Source organism: Psittacula echo (genome assembly GCF_963264785.1).
Source record: "Psittacula echo genome assembly, chromosome: 3".
Lineage (NCBI taxonomy): Eukaryota > Metazoa > Chordata > Aves > Psittaciformes > Psittacidae > Psittacula > Psittacula echo.
In genome coordinates, this window is record NC_137736.1 from 72,197,246 (window position 1) to 72,219,249 (window position 22,004).

General features: G+C 45.4%; 2 protein-coding genes across 2 annotated transcripts in view; one reads left to right on the forward strand and one right to left on the reverse strand.

The window, feature by feature from the left end:
* Nucleotides 1-6,099: 6,099 nt before the first annotated feature.
* Nucleotides 6,100-7,158, forward strand: LOC308219235 (G-protein coupled receptor 183-like; the record flags this gene model as incomplete). The annotated part of the gene is made up of 1 exon (XM_080613863.1): nt 6,100-7,158. One exon carries the CDS (start codon nt 6,100-6,102, stop codon nt 7,156-7,158), a length of 1,059 nt encoding a protein of 352 aa, XP_080469989.1.
* A 7,757-nt stretch (nt 7,159-14,915) lies between these two features.
* UBAC2 (UBA domain containing 2) overlaps nt 14,916-22,004 on the reverse strand; it is a 93,964-nt gene continuing 86,875 nt past the window's right edge. The window contains exons 8-9 of the mRNA XM_080613172.1: nt 19,195-19,317; nt 14,916-15,635 (exon numbers count right to left, since the gene is read on the reverse strand). Coding sequence (XP_080469298.1) covers nt 15,528-15,635; nt 19,195-19,317 — 231 coding nt within the window. The 3' untranslated portion in view covers nt 14,916-15,527. The remainder of the gene's footprint in view (nt 15,636-19,194; nt 19,318-22,004) is intronic.

A 22,004-nucleotide genomic window follows, 5' to 3' on the forward strand; every position in this document is an offset into this window, starting at 1 on the left:
CCTTGTCCTATTGCTACAGTCGCTGATGAAGAGTTCCTCTCCAACATCCTTGTAGGCCCCCTTCAGATACTGGAAGGCTGCTATGATGAGGATGCTAATTTTTCCACTTGTCATAGGATTTACCTGGTACACGTCAAAGATGGTCAAAACCTGGTCATAACACAGCCTCAACACTGAATACAAAGAATAAATGGAAATGGAGAATAAAAAGACGACCAAGTCACCAAGTTAGAAGATGTCTTGCCAAAAGAAGTTGTTGCATAGGATCATGGAGATCTGGACTGAATTAAGATGAATTTTTTGGCACTTTCTATATCACGAACACTCATTTCTGCATTTTGTGACCATCTTTTACACTGGTTGCTTTTGTTTGTGTCATAGCTGCATGTTACAAATGTGTGTGAGTGCGTGTGCATAAGCGGCCCTGGCATAAGAAAAAACCCAGATAAAAATAGGACCTCAGTTCTCCAGCCTTGCCTTATGATTGTATTTTTTTTTAACAAGCGTTTACACATTGTTTTTAACCACAGAAATCAGATACCAAGAAAACTTTCATCTGATTCCTGCAAAATCAAAATGGAGCTTCTAAGTCACGGCGCAGCGTGGGAGCAAGGGCCTTTCATGTTTGCTGGAGGAAGTTATTTCATAATGTGAATTTCATTGGTATTTCTCTTACCAATTTGCCCAGACCTACATGAGTAAGAGTTGCCCCTGTTGGCCCACCTACTCCCTCCCCACAGCCAGGCTCAGTGAAGCCATAGGTACATGGAAATCGTGGTGGTTATGGGGCCCACATGCAAGGCTTCATGCCCACGTTTTGGGAATGAATAGAGGAGAAGGAAGCACAGTCCTGGAGCAGCTACGTTGTGTTCTACCACCCCAGACACTGGAGTGAGCCATGATACTCCTCTGTGTCGTTGTTTGGTGCTGCAACGTCATTTCCAGGAGCTGGTGTTGCACAGGCAGAGTAAATCAGGTCAAGTCAGGCAGAAGCAGATTTCAGCTGCTTCACTACCCAGTGTTCCCCACTTAGATTTAGGGCCAGGTTAGGTTTCAAGCATACCAAAACCCCAGTAATTATTGTCTTGAGATTTTTGTCACAAACTAGCAGGAACCTCAGCACAGATTATGCTTTCTCTACAATTTCCATCACTTTGAGTTGAACGTTGAGCTCCCCACACAGCTGCTGTTATTGGATAGGCAGGAGCATGTTAAAATCAGACATTCTCCCAATTTCTGCTCTGCCACCAGAAGACTAATGGTGGCCTGAGATCCTGGGGCTGAGCTGTGGAAAACCTCTGCCTCTTACGTTGAAACCAAAAGCACCTTGATTGGAGATTTCTGTGTCTAAACCCAAAGCTTCCTGAAAATGTTTTGCACTAGAATAAAGAAAAGGTAACTGTAATCAACGGGGAAGGGAAAGAGGAGAGGTGATGATACAATGGAAAGAGGAGGCGCAAGCTTCCTGCCGTCTCTCTGTGAAGGGGCTGTTACCTCACCTGTTACGCTGTCTTGCCTTCAGAAAGTCCAGCTCCAAATCATCTCTCAACTCTGGGAAACCCCACCAGGTTGTAAACAACAGCCTCAGCACTCCAAGTGTGGCTCTGCACCTGAAGGCAAAGCTCTGGAACAAGCCCAGTGCTGGCTCTCCCAGCACATGCGAGGGCAAACACCTGCCTGAGGTGCTCTTTGCAAGCTTTCCCACTGCCATGGCTGGGCTCACAGCTGATGTACTGAAGGACCTGATCCCAGAGGAGCTGCGGGTTGGCTTTTCTGCTGGGCTGGGGTGAAACGTCCATGCAAAGGCCTCCAGGAGGGAGAGGGGGCTGCAGGGAGCCTTCATGGGATGGCAAAGAGTGATGTCCTTTGTGAGGATGTGAGAGAGAGCCCTGGTGATTCGGAGGTGCACATCTATCCCAAAGCACCAAACACCTGGCTCTGGGAAGGGCAGCACTGACCCCCAGCAAGCAGTGAGGGGCAGCAGCTTGGCAGGGACCTGGCTGGGGTTGTGTTGTGGTTAATGGCCATGATCCACAAGTCAGGGAAGAGACCCTCCCTACTCAGTGTTTGCATGGGACTCTGCTGGGAGGTGTGCCCCGTGCCCTGGCTGGGTCCCTGGCAGCAGGGACACCCCAGGACAGCAGCTCCCATTTGCCCAGGGATTGGTACCCATGCTGCAGGACCCTTGCTTGATCAATGCCAGCCCCAAGGAAAAGTGGCTTTGTGCAAACATGGACATAGCAGAAGAAAACCTGGACCAAGCTTTGAAGTTGAACCTCATGCCCCAAATCCCACACCAGGTTTCATCCAACCTCAGTAAAGGGCAGCAGCTCTTACATGAGATGGCTGCTAACTGGGGTGGACAGAGCTTCTCAGTGCTGCCAGGAGTGGGGCGTCCCTTTACAACTACCTTGGTGTTGCAAAGGCAGGAAATGGGCTTTCCCTGCCCCATTCCCCCATCTGAAAGGGGCCATTACGCCTGGTGCAGTGCAGCATTGCTGGGCTTGGTGGGGCTGCCTCTGCAAAGGGGTGGAGCTGGGTTGCACTCCTGTAGCACAGCACCTGCTGCATGCAGGGCAGGAGCATGTTTTGCACAAAAGAAGAACCCACTTCCTTTCGTCTGCATTGCAGAAAGAAAAATAAAACCAGGCAGACAGCATTGTTTTCCCTCCTCCTTATTCCCAAGTCCCTGTCACCTGGACCTTTGGGCTTCTCCGCTCTTTTCAAGGCTGGTGATGCCACATGGGGCATCTACATTCTCTGGCTCCCCATGACCGGCTCTGCACTTGCCTCCCTATGAATGACCTCACCCTCTGCTCAGGGGCTGAGCTCCCCCCGGGGCCTCCCCTCTATCCAGCCCTGCTTTGACACAGTGATGCCTTCCTGCTGGGAAGTGCAGAGCCCCAGGGACAGGAGGGGTTGTACAAGGGAGTGTTTGACTGAACGGAGAAAGTCCCAAGTGTGAATTTGCATCACAAAATGCCCCATCCATCATTATCGTCGCTGAGCGCTGGTGATGGTGACCAGCCGGAGTCATTGCAGCACCTGCCTGGAAGGTGGTGCCATTTTGCCTGGCTTCATCATGGACTTATTTCCTTGACAGAGTTAATCTCTAGAGCTAAAAGTCTCACGTGAAAGAGCATAATGAGAGTGGACAGAAGCAAAGCATCCCAAAGCCTGGGCAAAAAAGTCAGCTCTTCCACCATCAGTGCCACAGTGACCCCTGACTTCAGGCTGATCAATACTTAGCCGCAGCTGTATTCCATGCAGAGCATTAGGTAGATGACAGGAAAGTTCTGGATCCACTCGCCAGTGCAGGCTCAGGATTTCTGCAGGCATAACACTTCTCTAATGTTATATCCATCAGGAATTTCCATCATCATGATGAAACAGCTCAAGAACCTTTGAGCCCTACACGAGTTTGATTAACTTAATTCCTGACAGATGTGCATGTAGTAAATCCCCATCTTACTACGGAGTATTACAAATCATTTATTCAGCAATTGTTCTCTCATTAGCAAACTTCTTCCTTCGTGGGATATAAACCCCCCGAGCAACAAAAGTATCTCCAACAGATGGTTGTTGGCAAATTTTCACTATTACTTTTGCTAGGTACCTTCAACTTGTAATAATTCATGGCAATGTCAGTCACTGTGTAATTTCTATATGAATGACTCACAGTACATAAGTACACAGATTAGTACGGAGTTTAATGCCCCTATGTTTTAAAACATGAATATTATGCAATTAAAGAATTGATTGAGCTTTACTAGCTCAGAGGGAAATGTAAGTTTAGCTTAAATGGAGTCTTAAACCTTGACACTTCTTGGCCTCAGGATTTTTCGGTAGTGCCCTGAATGTCCCATGATGGGAATTTCCTATTTTATTATGAGTTTTGGGGAGAGGAAAAAAAATGAAATGAGCAAGATGATCACCACCACCACCAAAAATACCCCATAACCCGCTAAAAAGTGCGTAAAATCCTCTTGGGATTTAAAAGTCCCTGTGGTCTCCATTAAATAGCCACTATGGGGAAGGCCATTCTGGCAGCCACGGAGCAGGCTGTGCTTCTGCAAACATTTTGGGAAGTGCTGGGTGGGCGGATATTCTCTCTCCCCCATGGGAAGATGTACTGGTTGCCTGTACCAGTCTCCAGCAGCACCTGCATGCAGGGCTGTGGGGTCAATCAGAGCTCTCCACTACCCGGCACCTCGCAGGAACAGAGCAGGCTCTGTCCCTCTGAGAGCTCCAACTGAGACAAAAGGCTTTGCTCTACATTGACCAGACAACAGATCATCCTAATAATGAAAATATACAATGAGGGTGGTGAGGCACTGGCACATGTTGCCAGGACAAGTTATGGATGACCCATCCGTGGCTGTGTTCATAGGCCAGGTTGGATGGGGCTTTGAGCAACCTGGATAGCGGAAGGTGTCCCTGCCCATGGCAGGGGGGTTGGAACTGGGTGTTCTTTATGGTCCCTTCCAACCCAAACCATTCTGTGATTCTGTGATATTTCTACTCAGGGCAAACTGTCTCATTCCACTCAGGTTAGCCTCAAGGAGCTGTGCCTGGTGGTCTCTGTGTGTGCATGAAAGGCAAATCTGGGTTTTGCCACAGCCTAGGGAGCCATGCCACACACCAGCCACAAGTGCAATAGGCTCCATGGGGGATTCATCCTGACATTTTAGGTACCATGGTCTGATGGTGCTGCCCTGGCCATGCGTGCGTGTGCAGGGTTGAACCCTCTGGATGGCACATGAGCCAGAGTGGGGCTGTTTTCATTGTTCAGTCGCATTTTGCATCCTTGTAGAAATTTTCAGAGTAAAACCCAAAGTCAGCTCAGATGTCAGGAGCGATTGCTGTGCAGGTACAGTCATTTATCTTCTCCAGCTCAGCCACTACTGAGAATAACCCCCACTGCAGCAAAATGCCTCTCACACACTGAAAAAACCTCAAACCCAGAAAGAACACACATTTTTACTAACCCAAAGAGAGAGAGAGAGAGAGAGAAAACCCAACAACAACAACAAAAAAAACCCACCAGACCTCACGGTGCTTTTATAATGTGAGCGAATCCCAAGAGGCGCTCACAACGCAGCCGGGTGCAGGCAGGGAGCGAGGCGACGCGGCTGCCGCCCCCCCAGCACCGGCCGGGAGGAAGAGGAGGAGGAATAGAGAAGGAGGAATAGAGGAGAAGGAGGGGAAGAAGGAGGAGGCACCTCCGCTCCCAGGTTAGAGCCCGGATTCCTCTTTGGGGCGTGTGCGTGTGAGCATCTCAGCCCCGCCGTCTGGGGACCGTCCCGTCCTGTCCCGCCGCTGTTGAGCGCCAGGGGAGTGGAGCCGGGCGGCGACCCCGTGGGGTGAGCGCAGGGCCAGGGGGCGCGGAAGGGAAGGCGGGGGATGGAGGTGCAGGGGGTCCCCGCTGCTGTCCCGGCCCGTTGCAGGGCACGGAGCCGTGTCCCGCAGCAGGGCAAACAGCGGGAGGGTGTGCGGGTCGCAGGGGTTCGGTGCTGGGTGTGTGTTCCCTCCTCCCCGCTTTGGATGGGATGGGATTTTTGGGGAAAGCCGGGATTTTTCCTCTCCTTGAATTCCTTCAGGTGTGCTCCTGTTCTGGTCCCAACCCGCGGGTTGCAAAGGTGCTGCTCTTTGCAAAGGGGAGCAGAGGTGCTCACCTCTGCACCCCCACCCCCACTGCTTTCTGGGCATTTTCTCAATGAAGCTCCTCATTTCGATGAATAAATGACCTCGCCGTCACCAGACAAGTTTGGGACCTTGTTTGTGTGACAGGGAATCTCCCCTCCTCCCTTTCTGGAATTGATTTGCAAGAAAAGCGCCCCAAAATAAGAGGAGCTGGTGACAAGAGCACAATGAGTCACAGCCGTTGTTGGGGCGCTCGCACCGAAATCACAAGAGGTGCATTTTTCCAAATGACTCGAGCTGTGTGGTACTGGGGGGAGGCAGGGAGCAGCGGACTGGCTTTCTGCTTTGCAATGAGGGCCGGCCCTATGAGTGCCACTCCTGTTATCAATAAGCTGCAAGTTTCATCTCTGTTCTTATTCCAAGGGAGAGGGCAAGAGCTCACGAAGCACTGTGGAAATGGCTTTTGTGGAGGCTGCGTTCCCGCCTGCCAACCTCACCTCCAGCAACCAGAGCAGCTGCAATGTGCACAACCACCACTTCTCTGCCAAAGTCACCTTCTCCCTCTTCTACACTGCCCTGCTGGTGTTCGGCGCCTGCGGGAACATCCTGGCCCTCTGCATCACCTTCCAGGGCAGGAAGAAGAAACTCAACTCCACCGACCTCTACCTAGTGAACCTGGCCCTCTCCGATGCTCTCTTCACCCTGGCACTGCCAGGCAGGATTGCCTACTATGTCCTGGAGTTTGACTGGCCATTTGGGGACTGGTTCTGCCGGGTCACAGCCTTTATTTTTTACATGAACACCTATGTGGGCATCTACTTCATGACCTGCGTAAGCGTGGACCGCTACATCGCCGTGGTGCGCACCAGGCACCCCGGCAGGATCCGCAAGATGAGCCGTGCCAGGGGTGTCTGCATCCTCATCTGGTCCTTGGTGTTCCTGCAGACAGCGCCGCTGCTCCTGCGGCCCATGACGCGGAGGATGGGGGACAAGTTGACGTGCATGGAGTACTTCAACTTTGAGGAGATTCCCAAGCTGCCCTACCTGCTCCTGGGGGCTTGCGTGATTGGATTTTTCCTGCCTGTGGGTATCATCTTGGTGTGCTATGTGAGGATCAACCTCAAACTCTGCCAGACAGCCAAGGAGAACCCTCTGACAGTGAAGAATGGGCACCACCGCAGGGCCTTCACCATCATCCTGGTGGTGCTGCTGGCTGTCCTTCTCTGCTTCAGTCCCTATCACCTCAACATTGTCCAGTTCATGGTCAAGAAGATCCTCTACCAGCCATCCTGCCGTGAACAGCAAGCCTTCAAGATGTCCCTGCAAGTCACTGTGGCGTTCATGAACCTCAACTGCTGCATCGACCCCATCATCTACTTCTTTGCCTTCCGGGGCTACAAGCGGAGGCTGCTCCGCATCTTCAGGAACAGCGGCTCAATGACCTCCTCCTCCACTGCCAAGACCCCCTCTGACAGCAACAGCCACAGCCAGCAACCTGGCTCCATCTCTGTCTAGCGGCACAACACCTCCCTTTCGCTCTGGCCTGCAGCTTATGAACCATCCCTGAGGGCAGGAGCTAGAGCTGGGCTGCAAGGACCAGCACCTCCAACAGGCTCCATCGCTCCCCTTCCTGAAGCCAGGGGCTCTCACAAAGCTAACCGAGCTGGGACACAGCCTTGCCTGGCTCCGCACGACTGGCTCTGTGCTCAGCACTGCGGGACCCACCATCCTGGAGAACAGAGTGGTCCATTTTAGTCCCATCTCCAGAGGAGGTAGCTTGTGCAATGGCAAACCCAGCTGGGGATTTCTCAGCACTGCACCATGCCACTCTCCCTCCCCTGTCTGCATTCCCTGTGAGGCTGGTGGCTGCTGGTGACCACCATGGCTGTCCTGCCTCCCTGCCCTGGAGCACTGGGGCAGCGTCCCCACAGGCCTTGGGGCAGCTGGCGCGGAGCACATGGACTCGGGGCATTTCAGGAAAAGGCTGGGATTTTATTTCCATGCAGAAAGTTGCCTGCAGCTCCTTACCCGCACTGACAAACAGCAGCTCCGCTCTCCTCTTGCTCAGCATCCCCACTCTTGTACCCAGGTGCTGCATGGGGTGAGCAGTAAAAGCAACCAGAAAAGCCCTTCCTCAGGGGAGGGTGTGAGGCTGTGAAGCTGCAGAGCTCCTGGGAGTGCTGCTGCCTGCATCTGCTGCTTGCGCGGCTGCTCCTTCTCCACTGCTGACAGCGCTGCAGTTGCCCTGGGACCCACTGACAGGAAGGGGATGCCGGTGCTGGGGCTGCAAATTCACTCTGGGGGCACTCGCTGCAGAAACCCTCCCACCCTTACTTGAAGGGAGCGGAGGAAAGGGAACAAGGAATAGCCTTACATGACCTTGACTGACCTTTGCTTGAACCTGTTGGCCTGACAATTCCGAGAGCCTTGCGAAGGGCAACTTACATGTTGCGTTCCTGTCCAGTTATGAGCCCGTGCGATGAGGAGGAAGTCATCAGGAGCAGGGACTTCCTAGGCTCTTTTCTGAAGTTGCGGGTCTATGATAAAATAAACACACGCAGGATTTCACAGTTCCTGGGAATTCTGCTCTTCTGGTTGAGGCTGGAAGGGACAGAAACATGCATCGAGACATGAAGAGGAACAAAGCCAGCAGCTTTATTTTGCTGAAAAGTAAACCTGAATGGACACTTTTGATTAATACAAATAACTCTCTCAGATAATAACCTTTCTTTATGCCTAGAAAGTTAGCAATAGTCATGTACAGCCCTTTCTCATTTTGAATGTGCACAAATGAGCTTTTGGATGATGGTGGTTTTACTTATGGTATGGGTAAGTGTAGCATCCTGAAGGCTGAATAAGAGGGATGCCTAAAATAATTCAGGTGGGAAAGGGACTCTGACAGGTCCTTTCAGAAAGCTGTCTGAGCCCTCCTCAGAGCAGGCCTGACCTCAGTGCTGGCCTGCAGAGAGCCTGTGTCCTGAAAAGCACAATGTATGAGGAAGAGTTAGTATGCAATAATCTGTCAATGGTCTGAACACCTTAAAGGAGCCTGGCTAGGCTGCTAGTTGCTGTACAGTTCTGCTGCCCTATTAATTTGTCAAAGAAGTGTTGGCTGCAAGGGACCTGTCTGCCTCACATCATCCAACAGCCTACTCCAAGCCAAACTGTGGCTGGCACGGTGTCAGGCTGGCCACGGCTTCATCTAGCCAAGGCTTGGAACCTCCATGCAAGGCGGCTCCCCCCCACCAAGGGGTGCTGCACTGCTCTCCGAATGGGAACATTTTCCCCACTGTCCAGTCTGAACCTCCCCATCCAGAGCTGGTGACTGTCACCTCAGATCACCTACTTGTGCTGGGCAGAGCTTGGCTCTGCCATCTTCACAGCTCAGAATTCCTGTGTGGCTGGTGGGGGCTGTCTGGAGAACAGTGGTACATAGCTATCGGTCTCAGAGAGCCTCCACATGAACACCAGAGCACGGGTCCACAGTGGTGGCCAACCCTCCTCACGACCACAGCACAGACATGTTTTGCCAGGCTGGAGCCTACAGCTGAGGCAAAGGCAAGTCTGTGAGGAAGCCTTCTCAGAAAAAGGTGGACTATAAACCTAGCCTTGTTTGCTCTTTATTGAGCTCTGGTTTTCTCCAAAGTATTTTAGTGGCAAAAGTATCCCCATGTTTCATCTTCTTGCTACCAGGAAGAACCTTTGGAAAAAGAAATAGGTGAATAGCTGCGTGTAGTGCTGCGTGTGACAGGTGGACCCAGCCTCCATCCTTTGGATTGATGCCAGCCAGGGGCCCTTTGCTGCTGAAAGTACCCACCCGGGGACAGCAGGCAGCTAGCTGGAGCCGAGGGGACACCCAAGTGGTGGAGAGGGAAGGGACTTGGGCAGAAGGGATCAGAAGGAGCCTGGGCAAAGGAGAACTGTCTACGGAAGGAATCCTGTGTCGCACCAGCTCCCCCAACTGGGGGTGCTGCCCAGCTACTTGAAAACGGAGCATTTCACTGAAGTGGAAGAGAAACCGTACAGAGCATTTTGTCTGGAGGCACAGTAACCCTTTCTGTACGCTTCATTCATCTGCCTGATCTGAGCTCCTTGCGCAATGTTGCTTCCTTTAACCAGCCGAGCAGCTACGGCCAGCACCTCGTGTGTTTCCTGCTCCTTGCTTTGTCCCACAGGTGAACCCTCTGAGAACCATTGATCCCCATTTCACTACCAGCTCCACTTGGCTGCCCCTCCTGCTCCCTCTCTGGAACCCCACGCTTGTGAAGCCCTCCCAGCTGCTGCCATGGGTCCGGGGGGACACACTACCATTGGCCTGAATGCAGCCTCCTTGGAGCTGCTGTGCAAAGAAGAGAGGGACAATGCTGGAAGAGGGAGCTGAAACCCTTCCTTGAGGTTAAAAATACGCGTGGAAACCTAAATAAAGATAGGCAGCTGGTGCTCCTTTTGCATGTCCACTGTGTTGCAGGAACATGGTGCATTTAGTAAGTAGGGTGGTTGTGAAATACATGGCAAGCACACGCCAGCACACTGAGATGCGGGATAGCTCTCTGTATAGAGCTGTAGCTGCACAGAATGGAGGTCTTTCTTGCTTCACCCTAGTCTGCAGACTATTGCCATGCTGTCTTCTGAGAAAACTGAATTTTTATCTAAGGGCAGTGAGTACACCTTCTGTGGTCACAAGACACTACCATACCTGTGTATATGGATTATACACATACACAGTGCAAACTGAGATTTTCTTTGCAAACTCATGCTGTGACCCCTGTAACTCAACCCTCCCCTGTGAGCCAAGCCCCTCTAACGCGGTGTATTACCCACGCGTATCAGTGTATTCCAAGTTTCTCCTGAACTTCTGCAAAAGGGCTCAGGCAATCGAATGGAGCAGAAAGGTGCCAGGACCTCTGCAGACAACCTGCCTGACAAGCTGCATCTTGATGGTAAATGAGCACCTCAAGCTCGACTAGCATTGCTTTTTCGCTTAGCAGCGGTTCCCAACTTCTAGGAGGGCACTGGGGAAAAACAGCTCCTGGTTGTAGTTACACATTACCTGTCAGTTACACATTAGCTCTCTGTGCTGTACAACACACCTCTTCAAGTCTGTGCTTTAAACTGTCCTCCACTGAAGCTATTGCACGTTGTGGCATCCACCTCTGTAAGCTAGTTAAAGAACATAATGTAAAAACGTACATATCTACTCAAAATAAAAGCTTCTGACCACCAAGTAACAAGCCCTGGTGATTGTTTGGGCCAGGCAATGTGGGCAACTTTTTCGTTTTAGAGGTGCATGTGTGCCTTTATCCTTCGCAAGCAAAGCAAACGCTGAGGACAAGCCTTGTGAAAGCACAAGCTCTTGATGTGCCTCCTTTACATGGCACACTGGTGTCCCTGGGAAGGTGGTGTGCTCTTATGGCCTGGGGATTTATAAATAACCTTCGGTGTGAAGAGCAGTGGGACCTGCGAGGAGCTGGGTCCTTTCTGGAGCAGGTGTCTCTGCCACTGGGACGGGGTGCCAGAAGAGGACTTTGGCAATAGAATGGAGTGCAGACCTGTCTTCTGCAGCCCACCCTCTGCTTTGCTCCTTTTCTTGAATTTCTCTGTTTTTTCTCAGTCCACCTCCCTCAAATCCCTTAAGTCCTCTCCTTTGCTAAACTTAAGTGACATCTATGATCCCTATTTATCTCTGATCAAAAGACCAAGTCCTGCTTTCAGTTTAGCCATGATCTGGGAATTTTTCACCTGTTTTTGAAGTATGTATATTCCTGCTTTCTCCAATGCTGCCATCCAGGTTTAGAGACAGTCCCCCACAAACATGTGTGAGCCCAGCTAACTTCTTGTTTCCTCTGAAACTCTCCTCTGGAAAAAATCAAATGACAAACAGCTGAACTACCAATTTGTTGAGATTCTCACCAGTGGCACCCATCCATCAGGCTGTACTGTTCCTCTGTTCCCATCATCTGCTTCTTGTCTTCTATTTGGACTGAAAACTATTGGTAGCACATACCCTCTCTGAGTTCAACTAGGTGTGGTCTTCCTAAAGTCAAAGCACCCCTTTATATATACACAGACGAGAAAGGTAACCCTACTAAAAATTAAACCAAACCCCGTATGTTTTAAGTCAGCATATATATATATATAATATGCATACATATAAATACATATAGTGTTTGTGTGTTTATGTGACTCTCGTAATGAAATAGTATCTATACTCATTTATATAAAATACTACTATGGCTACACTATTAAAGAATGATAATCTCATTTAGGTTTTTCTCAAGGAAGAACCCACACAAGACATTAATTGCACTTATGTATCAAAACCTCTATTAGTTCAAATGAATACTGTGCATTTATTTATCCAGAAAGAGATGCAGTTCCCCTACAACAGAGTTCTAGTTCTGAGTGTTTTCAAATCTGAGTGCCTTTGCAACTGCATATAGACTCCAAATACAGACTGTGTGAGATGGGTATCTTTTAACACAGACTTTTAATTTTCTTCAACAAACTCTTAGGTCCAGTTAATTTCATAAAAACAATACATGAATATTCTCACTTACTCTCTGCATATATATATATATGCATACACATATATGCATATACATATATACACACACACACACACACAAAAAGGAGAGCCTGTTGCTCTTTGCCCAGTACCTTGCAGTATGTTTTGCTTGCTTGCTTGTTCTGTTTCAGACAAAAACATCGAGACCTTTTTCTCCATCACATGTTCACAAAGGCAGCGACAAGCTCTAGACAGCACAGGCTGGTACCTGAACCAACCCCCTCAATCCCTGTGCTCACTAAGTAGAAGGCAACCTTTAACACTTGGCTTGAGAGACGAAAATGGTTTCGGTAGATACAGAGGCATCTAAGCAAAAAGTTAAGGCTTGAGAACCTGGTGGCTTATCAGGCAGATTCTATAACTACAAACCTCACTGTGGGTGTACTGTGAAATATCACACAACTGTCTAGGAAAGTCCCCAATAAATTTCTCCGATGTCTTAGAAGACAACAATCCCAGTCTAGCAGACAAATTTTAATAGTAGAAACTACTTTTATTTCAAAATACCAAATCCTGGCTTTACTAAAACCAGTGTGAATTTCCTAGAGACTGCAAATCCTCTCCATAAAAAGTATGCTGTATTCTCTGGATGCCTAAAAAATACCGTGTCACACACAAAATAGGAACTGTGCGATGAGATATTCAAAACGTATTGGACAAACACTGTGTGGGTTGTGAAGAACATGCTCTTTGTGTTCCCAGAAATGGTCCATGCAAGTTTCACCACTGTTTTCCTGCTCCAATGTGTGAACCTTTCTTCTATGACTCTTGCATGAAACAGGAACTGTGTTCAACAGCATCCGAGACCCCTCCTTTCACCACTTCTTTTTTTTTTTCTTAATTGGAAAGCACAACCCTGGAAGCATTTTGAGCACAAACTGCTGCCACAGATGTCAAGGGGAGTTTTCAACTGACATCACCAAGACCTGAATTTTACCACTTATGTTTGACCATGTTTTGTCAAATACCCAGCAAAACGGGGTTTTCCACACAACAGTGACATTTGAATACCCCTTGTACAGGTAACAGTAAGAAAGGATTTAGACTTGGAGAATATCCATGTAACGTGTCCCGGATGCCACTCAACACATTTCAAAATTCCAAGGAATAAATGCACTTTGTGCTTGTCCCTACAGCAGGGCAATGTCTGAAAGGGCACAGGTCACATTTAATTTACCCTGGGCTAGGTGGACCTTTATTTCCTACAAGGCAAAATTTGACTTCTACTAAAGTAATTCACTACTCTTTATTGCTACTTTGGATAAAATATTTGTGAAGGAAATAACCTTCAAAATTAAAACCTGTCCTTGTTTCGAAGCATTTAATTAGTCTGCATATACAAATTGTTGTAGGGCTTTTTTAACTTACATTTGGCCTTTGCTTTGTAAGAGCAGGTTTTCACAGTTCTCTGGATACAGAAATGTCCGCAGCATATACACATACAGAGCCACTCAGCTTCACACAAACAAAACCTTTCAACTGAAAAGCAGACCCTGCCCAAATAATGCAAGCATAGCAGCAAGCCAAACCCTGAAGGGAGTTGATCAAAACCCAGGAAAACACACAGTCATTGCAAAACCCCCTTATTTTACCCACTGGAAAATACTAAAAAATACATACAGCACACTGACCTTATTAAAAACTATGTCATGTGCCAAAAGCTGCACAAACTTTATGTCATTTCGGGATAAGTACTTGTATGCCTAAAGGGCTTTTTTCAGTTTTACCAGTCAATTAAAAGAGAAAAAGAAAGGCACCTCTCTCTCTTTCCCTAAGTCTTGTCCTGTAGTTTCCTGGTATATTTTCCAGGCCAAGTGAGACTGCAGATCTATACTTTAATACACATGTGTTCATTCTGATTTCTAAAACATCCTTCTCTCTTCTGTATTCTTTTACCTTCTCCCCTTTGTACATGCTGTCGCCTTCTGTTATGCTTCTGATGACCTGCATCTTATTCTAAATGTTTGTATTAAATATGCCTGTGTGTATATAAATAAACACATATACACACGATATACGAATACAAGTATATACAGAAACATATTAAATGCTTGAGATACATGTGTATACTGGTTTCATAGAGTCACAGTTTGGAATCTTGTATTACTTCAGCTTTTTTATAGAAATGTTCACCTCTCTCCACCCTGAAAGTCCTGAGGTGCTAATATTGAGCATTTCTCAGAGTCAAGCCAAGCAAGCTTGTTTATCACTCTAAAATTCTAAACCAATATTGTACTTTCTTGGCATATTTCTTGGCTGTTACCTTCTGTGTAAGCCTGAATCACCCTTAAGGTTAATATTCCAGTCTGTGATCAACATCAAGTTGCTTCAACAGTGAGGATTTGGCAAATGTAGGGTCATCCGCATCTTTGACAGTAGAAAACTAGAACTTTAAATAGAAAAGTTAGCATTTTATCATTTTCTTTTAAGACAGTGTGTGGCCAGCTCAAAAAATGAAACCAGCACATAGGGACACAGCATGCATCCATCGTTACCAAGTCCGTCTGAACTAGATATGGAAGACATTCAAATAATTTCAGTTCTGATCTTACTGTATCATTCAATTCATCTTTATTGCTTCCCATGAGTATCTTCTTCCTGACCTGTATCTGAATAGCAATTCACTCAGTCTGTAAAAGTTTAAATTTACAGCAGTCACTTACCAGACTTGCAACAAGCACATGAATTTTCTCTCATCCTACCTGTTTATTATGTGCTGAATGACAACTTTCATTTAAAAAGGAATTCAAGAAATAAAATATTACAGGCATTAATAAAACTTTCCAAAGAATGACATAATAGTCCCATAACCCTTTACTGAGTTGAAATTGTAATGACCTTCAAACCTCTTATTACTGTAGTCAAAAATCAAGTACTGTAAAATAACATGTAAGCCAGACAAATCAGACTGGTAAATGAAGAAAATATTATTTTCCTTGATAGGTAAATCTAGTTGTTGTGGTTGTTGGAGCTTCTTTTCCTAGTCATTAAGCCTGATAACATGTCTAACAAGGATTTACAAGAAAAAAACCACCTACTTTATTTCAAAAATAAATTTAGGTGATATCCAGTAATCATTAGAAACTAAAGTTACTTTGAAGAGCACAACCAGACTAGAAACCACCGAGTGACCTGAAGGCTTGGGAACAGTTCACGTCATTCATTAGCACTGCTTTGAATCATCAGTCACGCAGAGCCGGTTTCTCTTCTCTGACGCTCGTGCGGGGACGACCTTCGCGAGTCTGTCCAGCAGGTGGCTTTGATCCTCTTCCCGATGCGTACAAACCCTTCGAGGGAAGTTCCTTCACACGGAAAACCATCAGTGCTGCAGCAGAAAATTAGTGGCTACATTTAAGTCATTATTTGAAGCCCTCAGAGCTTCTAGAGCATCTCCCCTGGAAAATCCCATTTCCATAAGTCGCGCAACCTGGAAAAGAAGTAACATAAGACCACTTTAAAACCAGCTTTATTCACAACGCGTGTGCACTAGTCGTGTTAACAGTGTTAGAGATTGCTTTTCCATTGATAGGGCTGTTGAGCCTCTCCAGAGAATAAGCAAGCACGGCTATGCACTGTCACAAAGATGCATCTGGGACAGCATGCTTGAGAACACTGCCACAGAGATGACTGCTTTCTGATACTCCATTCAAAACCAACTGTTTGCCGGAAGTGCCACACTTGTATTTTCCTAGCTGGTCCAGTTTCGAAAGAAGAGTAAAACAGAAAGTATGGCACCACACATCACAACTACAATCTGACCTTGGGACTTGCTGCTCTTGGCAAGAACAGGACCTCAAGAATACAACAGTGTCTAAAATACAGAGCTTTATGGCAGATGCGGAAACCTGCCCAGATATCCTTAGCTCCACTTTCCTTCAAAATACCTACTTCTTCAGGGGCCACTAAAGAACTCAAAACTATTCATTCTAGGTGGTTTCTAAAATAAACCTTCTGAAAGCCCTAAAAGAGAGGCAAGAAGAACACTTAAATAGGTTCAGTTAAATTCTTGGAAGGATTCTACGTATTCTCAAAACAGCATAAGTCCATGACACTTGATGGAAGGATTACCTGGAAAAGGGCACATTAAGACAGAGATTTTGGTAATCAGTAACCACGTGTCCATCCTTCTTTATAGTATTGTGTACTTGACACCTCAGCTTTTTGCTCTGCGCTAACAGATATTCAAACTGCCACATGTAAAAAGCAATGTATGCAAAACCAAATTTAATTTATGGTTAAACTCCAATCTAAAGTAAACTTAAAAGCTACAGTTCTCAATTAAATATGACTGAAAGAATCTTCCCAGTGTGCAAGAGCAACGTGCGCTAGCATTCAAAATAATTTAAATGCCTTTTAAAATAAAGGCGCCATTAAAAGCAACCTCCCCTTCCTGTAGCACACTCCCAGAACTTTCAGCATTTTTAATCTTCCTTGCTTTGGTGGTTTACTGAGAAATATGCTACTGCCAAGTATGCCTGGAGGTGAGGGCCCTCCTTTTCTTAAACTAAATACACCATCACAAAACGTTTGAAAACTGCTGTCTTGCTTGTCAGAATATCAAATATCATACTGATCATTTTTCTGCCTTTCCCCCTTTTCCCCCCTTACAACCCAATGTCAGTTTCTCACTTTCTGGTAGAGAGAGAAATGAATTGTTACTTTCAACACCTCTGCAACCAGTTTAACTTCAAACTGGATTTCGTAACCTGTAACTAGTTTCTAAAGTCTCCTCTCTCTGATTTTTCATCTAAGATTGGGGTTTTTATGAGAAAAAGGGCAGGCAGTGGAAGAAAAGCTAACCACAGAAATGTATTTCAGAAGAAAGGTTTTTTTTACTGCAGTTGCCATGAATTCTAGCCTTAAGAAGCTCTGGATGGAGTTGTAATGGTCTAATTTACAGAAACATTCAGCCAGTATCAGGGAGAACAGATTGTAACAACAAAAAGCTCTTTTCATCTGAGTGTATTTTAACCACAGGAACTGAATCGACTCAAGGAAAAAGGTACTGCTAATGGTAATTTACGGTGCTAAAAACCTCACAATAAATGCAGAGATTTCTGTATGCACAAGCAATTGCAAATACTTGTAATTTTTAATCTGAGGAACAGAAGAAAACCTTGTATTTCTGCCACTGTAAGACACTTTGTGCAGTTATAAGGACAGTCCTGAGAAATCAAAGGTGCTTATATGCCGTATGAAGATAGGCTGAGAGAGTTGGGGCTGTTCAGCCTGGAGAAGAGAAGGCTGCGTGCAGACCTCATAGCAGCCTTCCAGTATCTGAAGGGGGCTATAGGGATGCTGGGGATGGACTCTTCATCAGGGACTGCAGTGACAGGACAAGGGGCAATGGGTTCAAACTTAAACAGGGGAAGTTTAGATTGGATATAAGGAAGAAAATCTTTACTGAGAGGGTGGTGAGGCACTGGAATGGGTTGCCCAGGGAGGTTGTGAGTGCTCCATCCTTGGCGGTGTTCAAGGCCAGGTTGGATGAGGCCTTGGGTGGCACGGTTTAGTGTGAGGTGTCCCTGCCCATGGCAGGGGGGTTGGAACTAGATGATCTTAAGGTCCTTTCCAACCCTAACTATTCTATGATTCTATGATTCTATATTACTTTTTTCTCTGCAGGGTAACTAGATAGCATTGCAAATGACAGCAATAAGGTGAGATTTACAACTTCAATGCATGAGAAAATGTAAGTGTATAGTGCTTTCACAAATCTGGGCATAAATGCTTTGGGTAAGAATCCAGCATAAGTCAGACTAATAGTTATTCCATTAGTTCCAGCCCAACAATAAAAGTTCCTATAATCAGATTTTGTCAATAAAACAAATAAACAAACCGAGGAAGGAAGGAGTTCTTTTGGTCCACCCCATACCTGGCACCGAGTAGGCTTTCAGCCCAGCCAAAACTAAGTTTCTGGGTTTTGTTTCAGGCATTCTTTAGTGTGTTCGTCTTTCCTTTTTTATTTCTGATATTTTTCTTTCCCCCATTTTGGATGTATGCCAATAGCTTTGCAGTCAAAACCAGTGCAGTTAAAGTTTTGAACATTCTGAACGTAATCTAACATTGAATCGAAACTAGAAATCAGATCATAGCAAAGATTTCTGTTTGGGACAAGCTCATTTTAAAGTAACTACAAATGACAGCACGGTGCTACCAAGTGTTGACTCATCTCCTTAAAAAAAAAGCGGTAAGGGGAAAGACAAATGCACCCTTGAAAACTACTCTTGCTCAAGGGTAGTACAGACCTTAGACTATAAAATGGCCAATGCAGCTAACTGCAGATAGGCTACAACCTGGAGAACTTGAGTGCATGCAATAAATCCTGAATACAGAAATAAAGCTAATCTTAAATTCTTTAATTTCCTAGTAAATCACCCTCTCTTTTGAGAATAAAACTATCTACAGAAGTCTAGAAGTCTAAATCTATACAGTAAGTCTAAATCTATACTTGACAGAAAAGACACAAACTTCTCTGTGGCATCAGTATGTAAAGTCAGTGAACCAAATTTCTGAGGGAAACATCCAAATTCTAGACCAAGTGTGCACTGCAGTCCACAGCTAGCATAAAATTCCTATTTCCAAAAAATGGAATTTCAATACGAATGAATTGGAAACCTAAGCTGGAGACCTGAGTGAAGGAAGTGTCTACAAGACAAATAATGACATCTATTTGCCATTCCTCCTTCTTTGAAACATTTCTTTTTAATTAGATTTGAACAGCCAACACTACTGAAACTGGCTTATCTTTAAATACAAAACCCAAGCAAGTTTTTTTTAAAAGCATAAACTCCCAAGCTGATCTGTAACTCTGATTTAAATAGTAATGGCAATTTCCTGCCTCTGTATTGTGACTGTTATCTGATACTCTGATTTGTGCTGCTTTAGAGAACATCTAAGGAACTGTCTCAACAGATAATAAAAAGTCAGTAGAGACAACCCCTAACCACGTTTTTAATGACATTTTATAATAGAAAAGCGTTTACCTGCTCTTCAGAAACCTCAGTAGGCGGAGGCGTGTCTTGTTCAGACGGGCGATGATCTTGATAATTTGCATTATGTCTATGTCGCAAAGGAGGAAACAGTCTATTCCAGTTAATCATCCCACCCTGAAACCAGACACTGGTGTCAGTCTTTGCAAAAAGAACTACAGGTATTTTAAAACAAAAAGATCATCCATCCCATATAATACAAAAGGTTTGAGTAAATATTTTAAACAACAAACACTGCTGCAGTCTCTTATGAAGTTATAATTGGGCCTGGTTACTGCTTTACTAGTTATTAGAAGTAATCACTGTAAATTAACAGGAGGAGGAAAGGCTGTTTCATACCAATTGTTAACAATTCGCTTTACTACGGCGCTAGCTTTCTGAGGCTAAAGGACCACCCTCTTTTCTGATAGGGATCTGCCTGGCAAGACATGCAACAGCAGGTCCTGCAAGTGCTCTGCAAGACTGTTGATGGAGTTAACCAGAGGAAAAGAGTGCAAGAAACAAGTGGTGGGAAAAAGCAAAAATGGATTCTCAGTGCATCAGCAAAACCACATCAGGAAACGCAGAACAATCCCAACCTTCAGGATATCTTGTGATTTCCATGCAAGTGATTACTCCTGTGACACCTACACTACTGTTTCAGACACACAGGCCACTTCACCTAACTTCTGTGTATTAAATACCATTGCAAAATCTGGCTGTATTCCAGTGCCAAAACATTTTGTAACTACACAGCAATAATACAAATACATAGGAGTAACGGACGTACCCTGTAAATCACAGAACTGAAACTTTCTTTTAACAACCAAGCTTCAAGTCTTGTAATAATAAGATGTTTAGAATATAAAGTACAAATACTAAAGTACAAGCTTTATAACTATCCCAAAATAATTAATCCTCATTTTATTAGCTTAAATAATTTTTTTTAATGGGACTTTGTACCACACCAAAACCACAGGGAAGAAAAGCAAACCCCAAATCTCTCTTTCCTGTACAATTAGTTAACACACCTTTTGCACTTTGGGTTGTCCCTTTTCCCCCTCCCCTGCTCCCCCTATTACTATGGAGAAGATCCCCCTCCCTTTCTGTATATATAGGACATGGACTTCCTTCCTCTAGTTGCTCTATTTTGGTTCTATAATGTTGTTTCTCAGAAGACCTTCCTGTTAAGAGAGTTTTTTCTTTTCTTCTCTCAGTGAGGGCTCTTCCTGCCTTTATGTACCCCTGGAGCATTACATGCTCTCTGTTCAATCACATCACCAGCAGCTAAACCTGTTCCTAGACCACATTTAAAAAAAAAAAAAAGGCAAAAAAAAGAGCAGCATTTATATAGTGTTCCTGCCCTCTCCTTTGTTTTCTTCCTTTCTCACTAGAGGAGACCCAACCAACCCAGGCACCACAGGGGGCACTGCAACAGCACGCTTAAAAGTATATGGGGAGTCACGAGATTTGAAACTCTAGCTTCTGAAGTGTTCCAGCCTCTCATATACCAGAGCACGTTTTTCCCTGTGAAGATGTGCAATAGCTAGGAGTCATCACTGGGTTTTAAGACATAGTTTCCACTGTTAGTAATTCTGAATTTCAAAAATGTTTATATCTCTACATGTCTATTTTGCATACTGTATAAAACATTTGCTTAAAAGTCATGAGGTTTTAACCAAAGGATTCTGTATAAGCCTTGCATTAACCAAACAGTGTAGTGTAGCAAAAAGGAGAATTGGTTTGTACTTTAAGCCCAGAGAAGGATCTTCTACTGACACCACTGCACTACTCTGTGGTCGTGGAAAATCACATGCCCTGTACTTCCCCATCTATAAGTTCCCCTAACTCAGAATTATGTTGAGTTTTAATTCATTAACTTTGGCTTTCTGAAAGTCTACAAAGTTTCATAGCTCAGCAATGCCGCTTTGCTTGGTTTTACTCTTTTGAAAAGACCTGAGAAGAAAATAATCCTTCCATGGGTCATTCGTATTAAACTGGTGAACCGAAAAATGCCAACAGGACTATGACATATTCTTTTGAAGCACATGAAGTCATACAGAATAATGTATATGGAATATAAAATCTACAATAAATGTATTAATTTAGCAGTATTCCAGTGTATCAGAAGATTGAAATAAATCTTTCCAGGTGTGCCCTCAGCTTCAATACGGAGCTGCCTATTCCAGTTTGATTTTGCATCCTGCCTGTCCTGTGCTGTTACCCAGCATTACAAAGAGACTTGTCTCTAAATTAACATACACATAATCTTTCAATTAAAAAAAATGCAAATTCCGTATAAAGGCAGCTATTTAGTTTTCAAGGTTTACAGCAGGTATCTTGATAAACTACAGCTGTGGACTGATGGACTCTGGAGAGTTCCATGTGAAGACTGTTCACCCCCTCCCAGAAATAACAGACTTGACAAATTAGATCAAAATAGCTGTGAAAAGCTCTTCTTCCATTGCCCTCAGAATATTTCAATTACCTTGGAGACTGAGACAAGCATAACCCATCAGTTCTTAACTATATTAACAAGGTAAGAATATCCAACATACAAAACAGTAAGTATTAAAGGCTGAAACTCTTAATGATATGTGAACATTGATGTTTAGGATTAATCCCAACATTATGGCCCACTTACCCGAGTATCACTTTACAAACTGGACCAAAACCAGGCACACCAGGGTTCTTTATCTCAACTGCAAGAAAATTGTTTACCCCCACAGTTATCTCTGATTACATGCTGGACATGCACGAAGTCAGGCTCAAAGGAGTAAAGATTCAGGGAACTGCAGCAGCAACTATGGGACTGTTGCCAATCC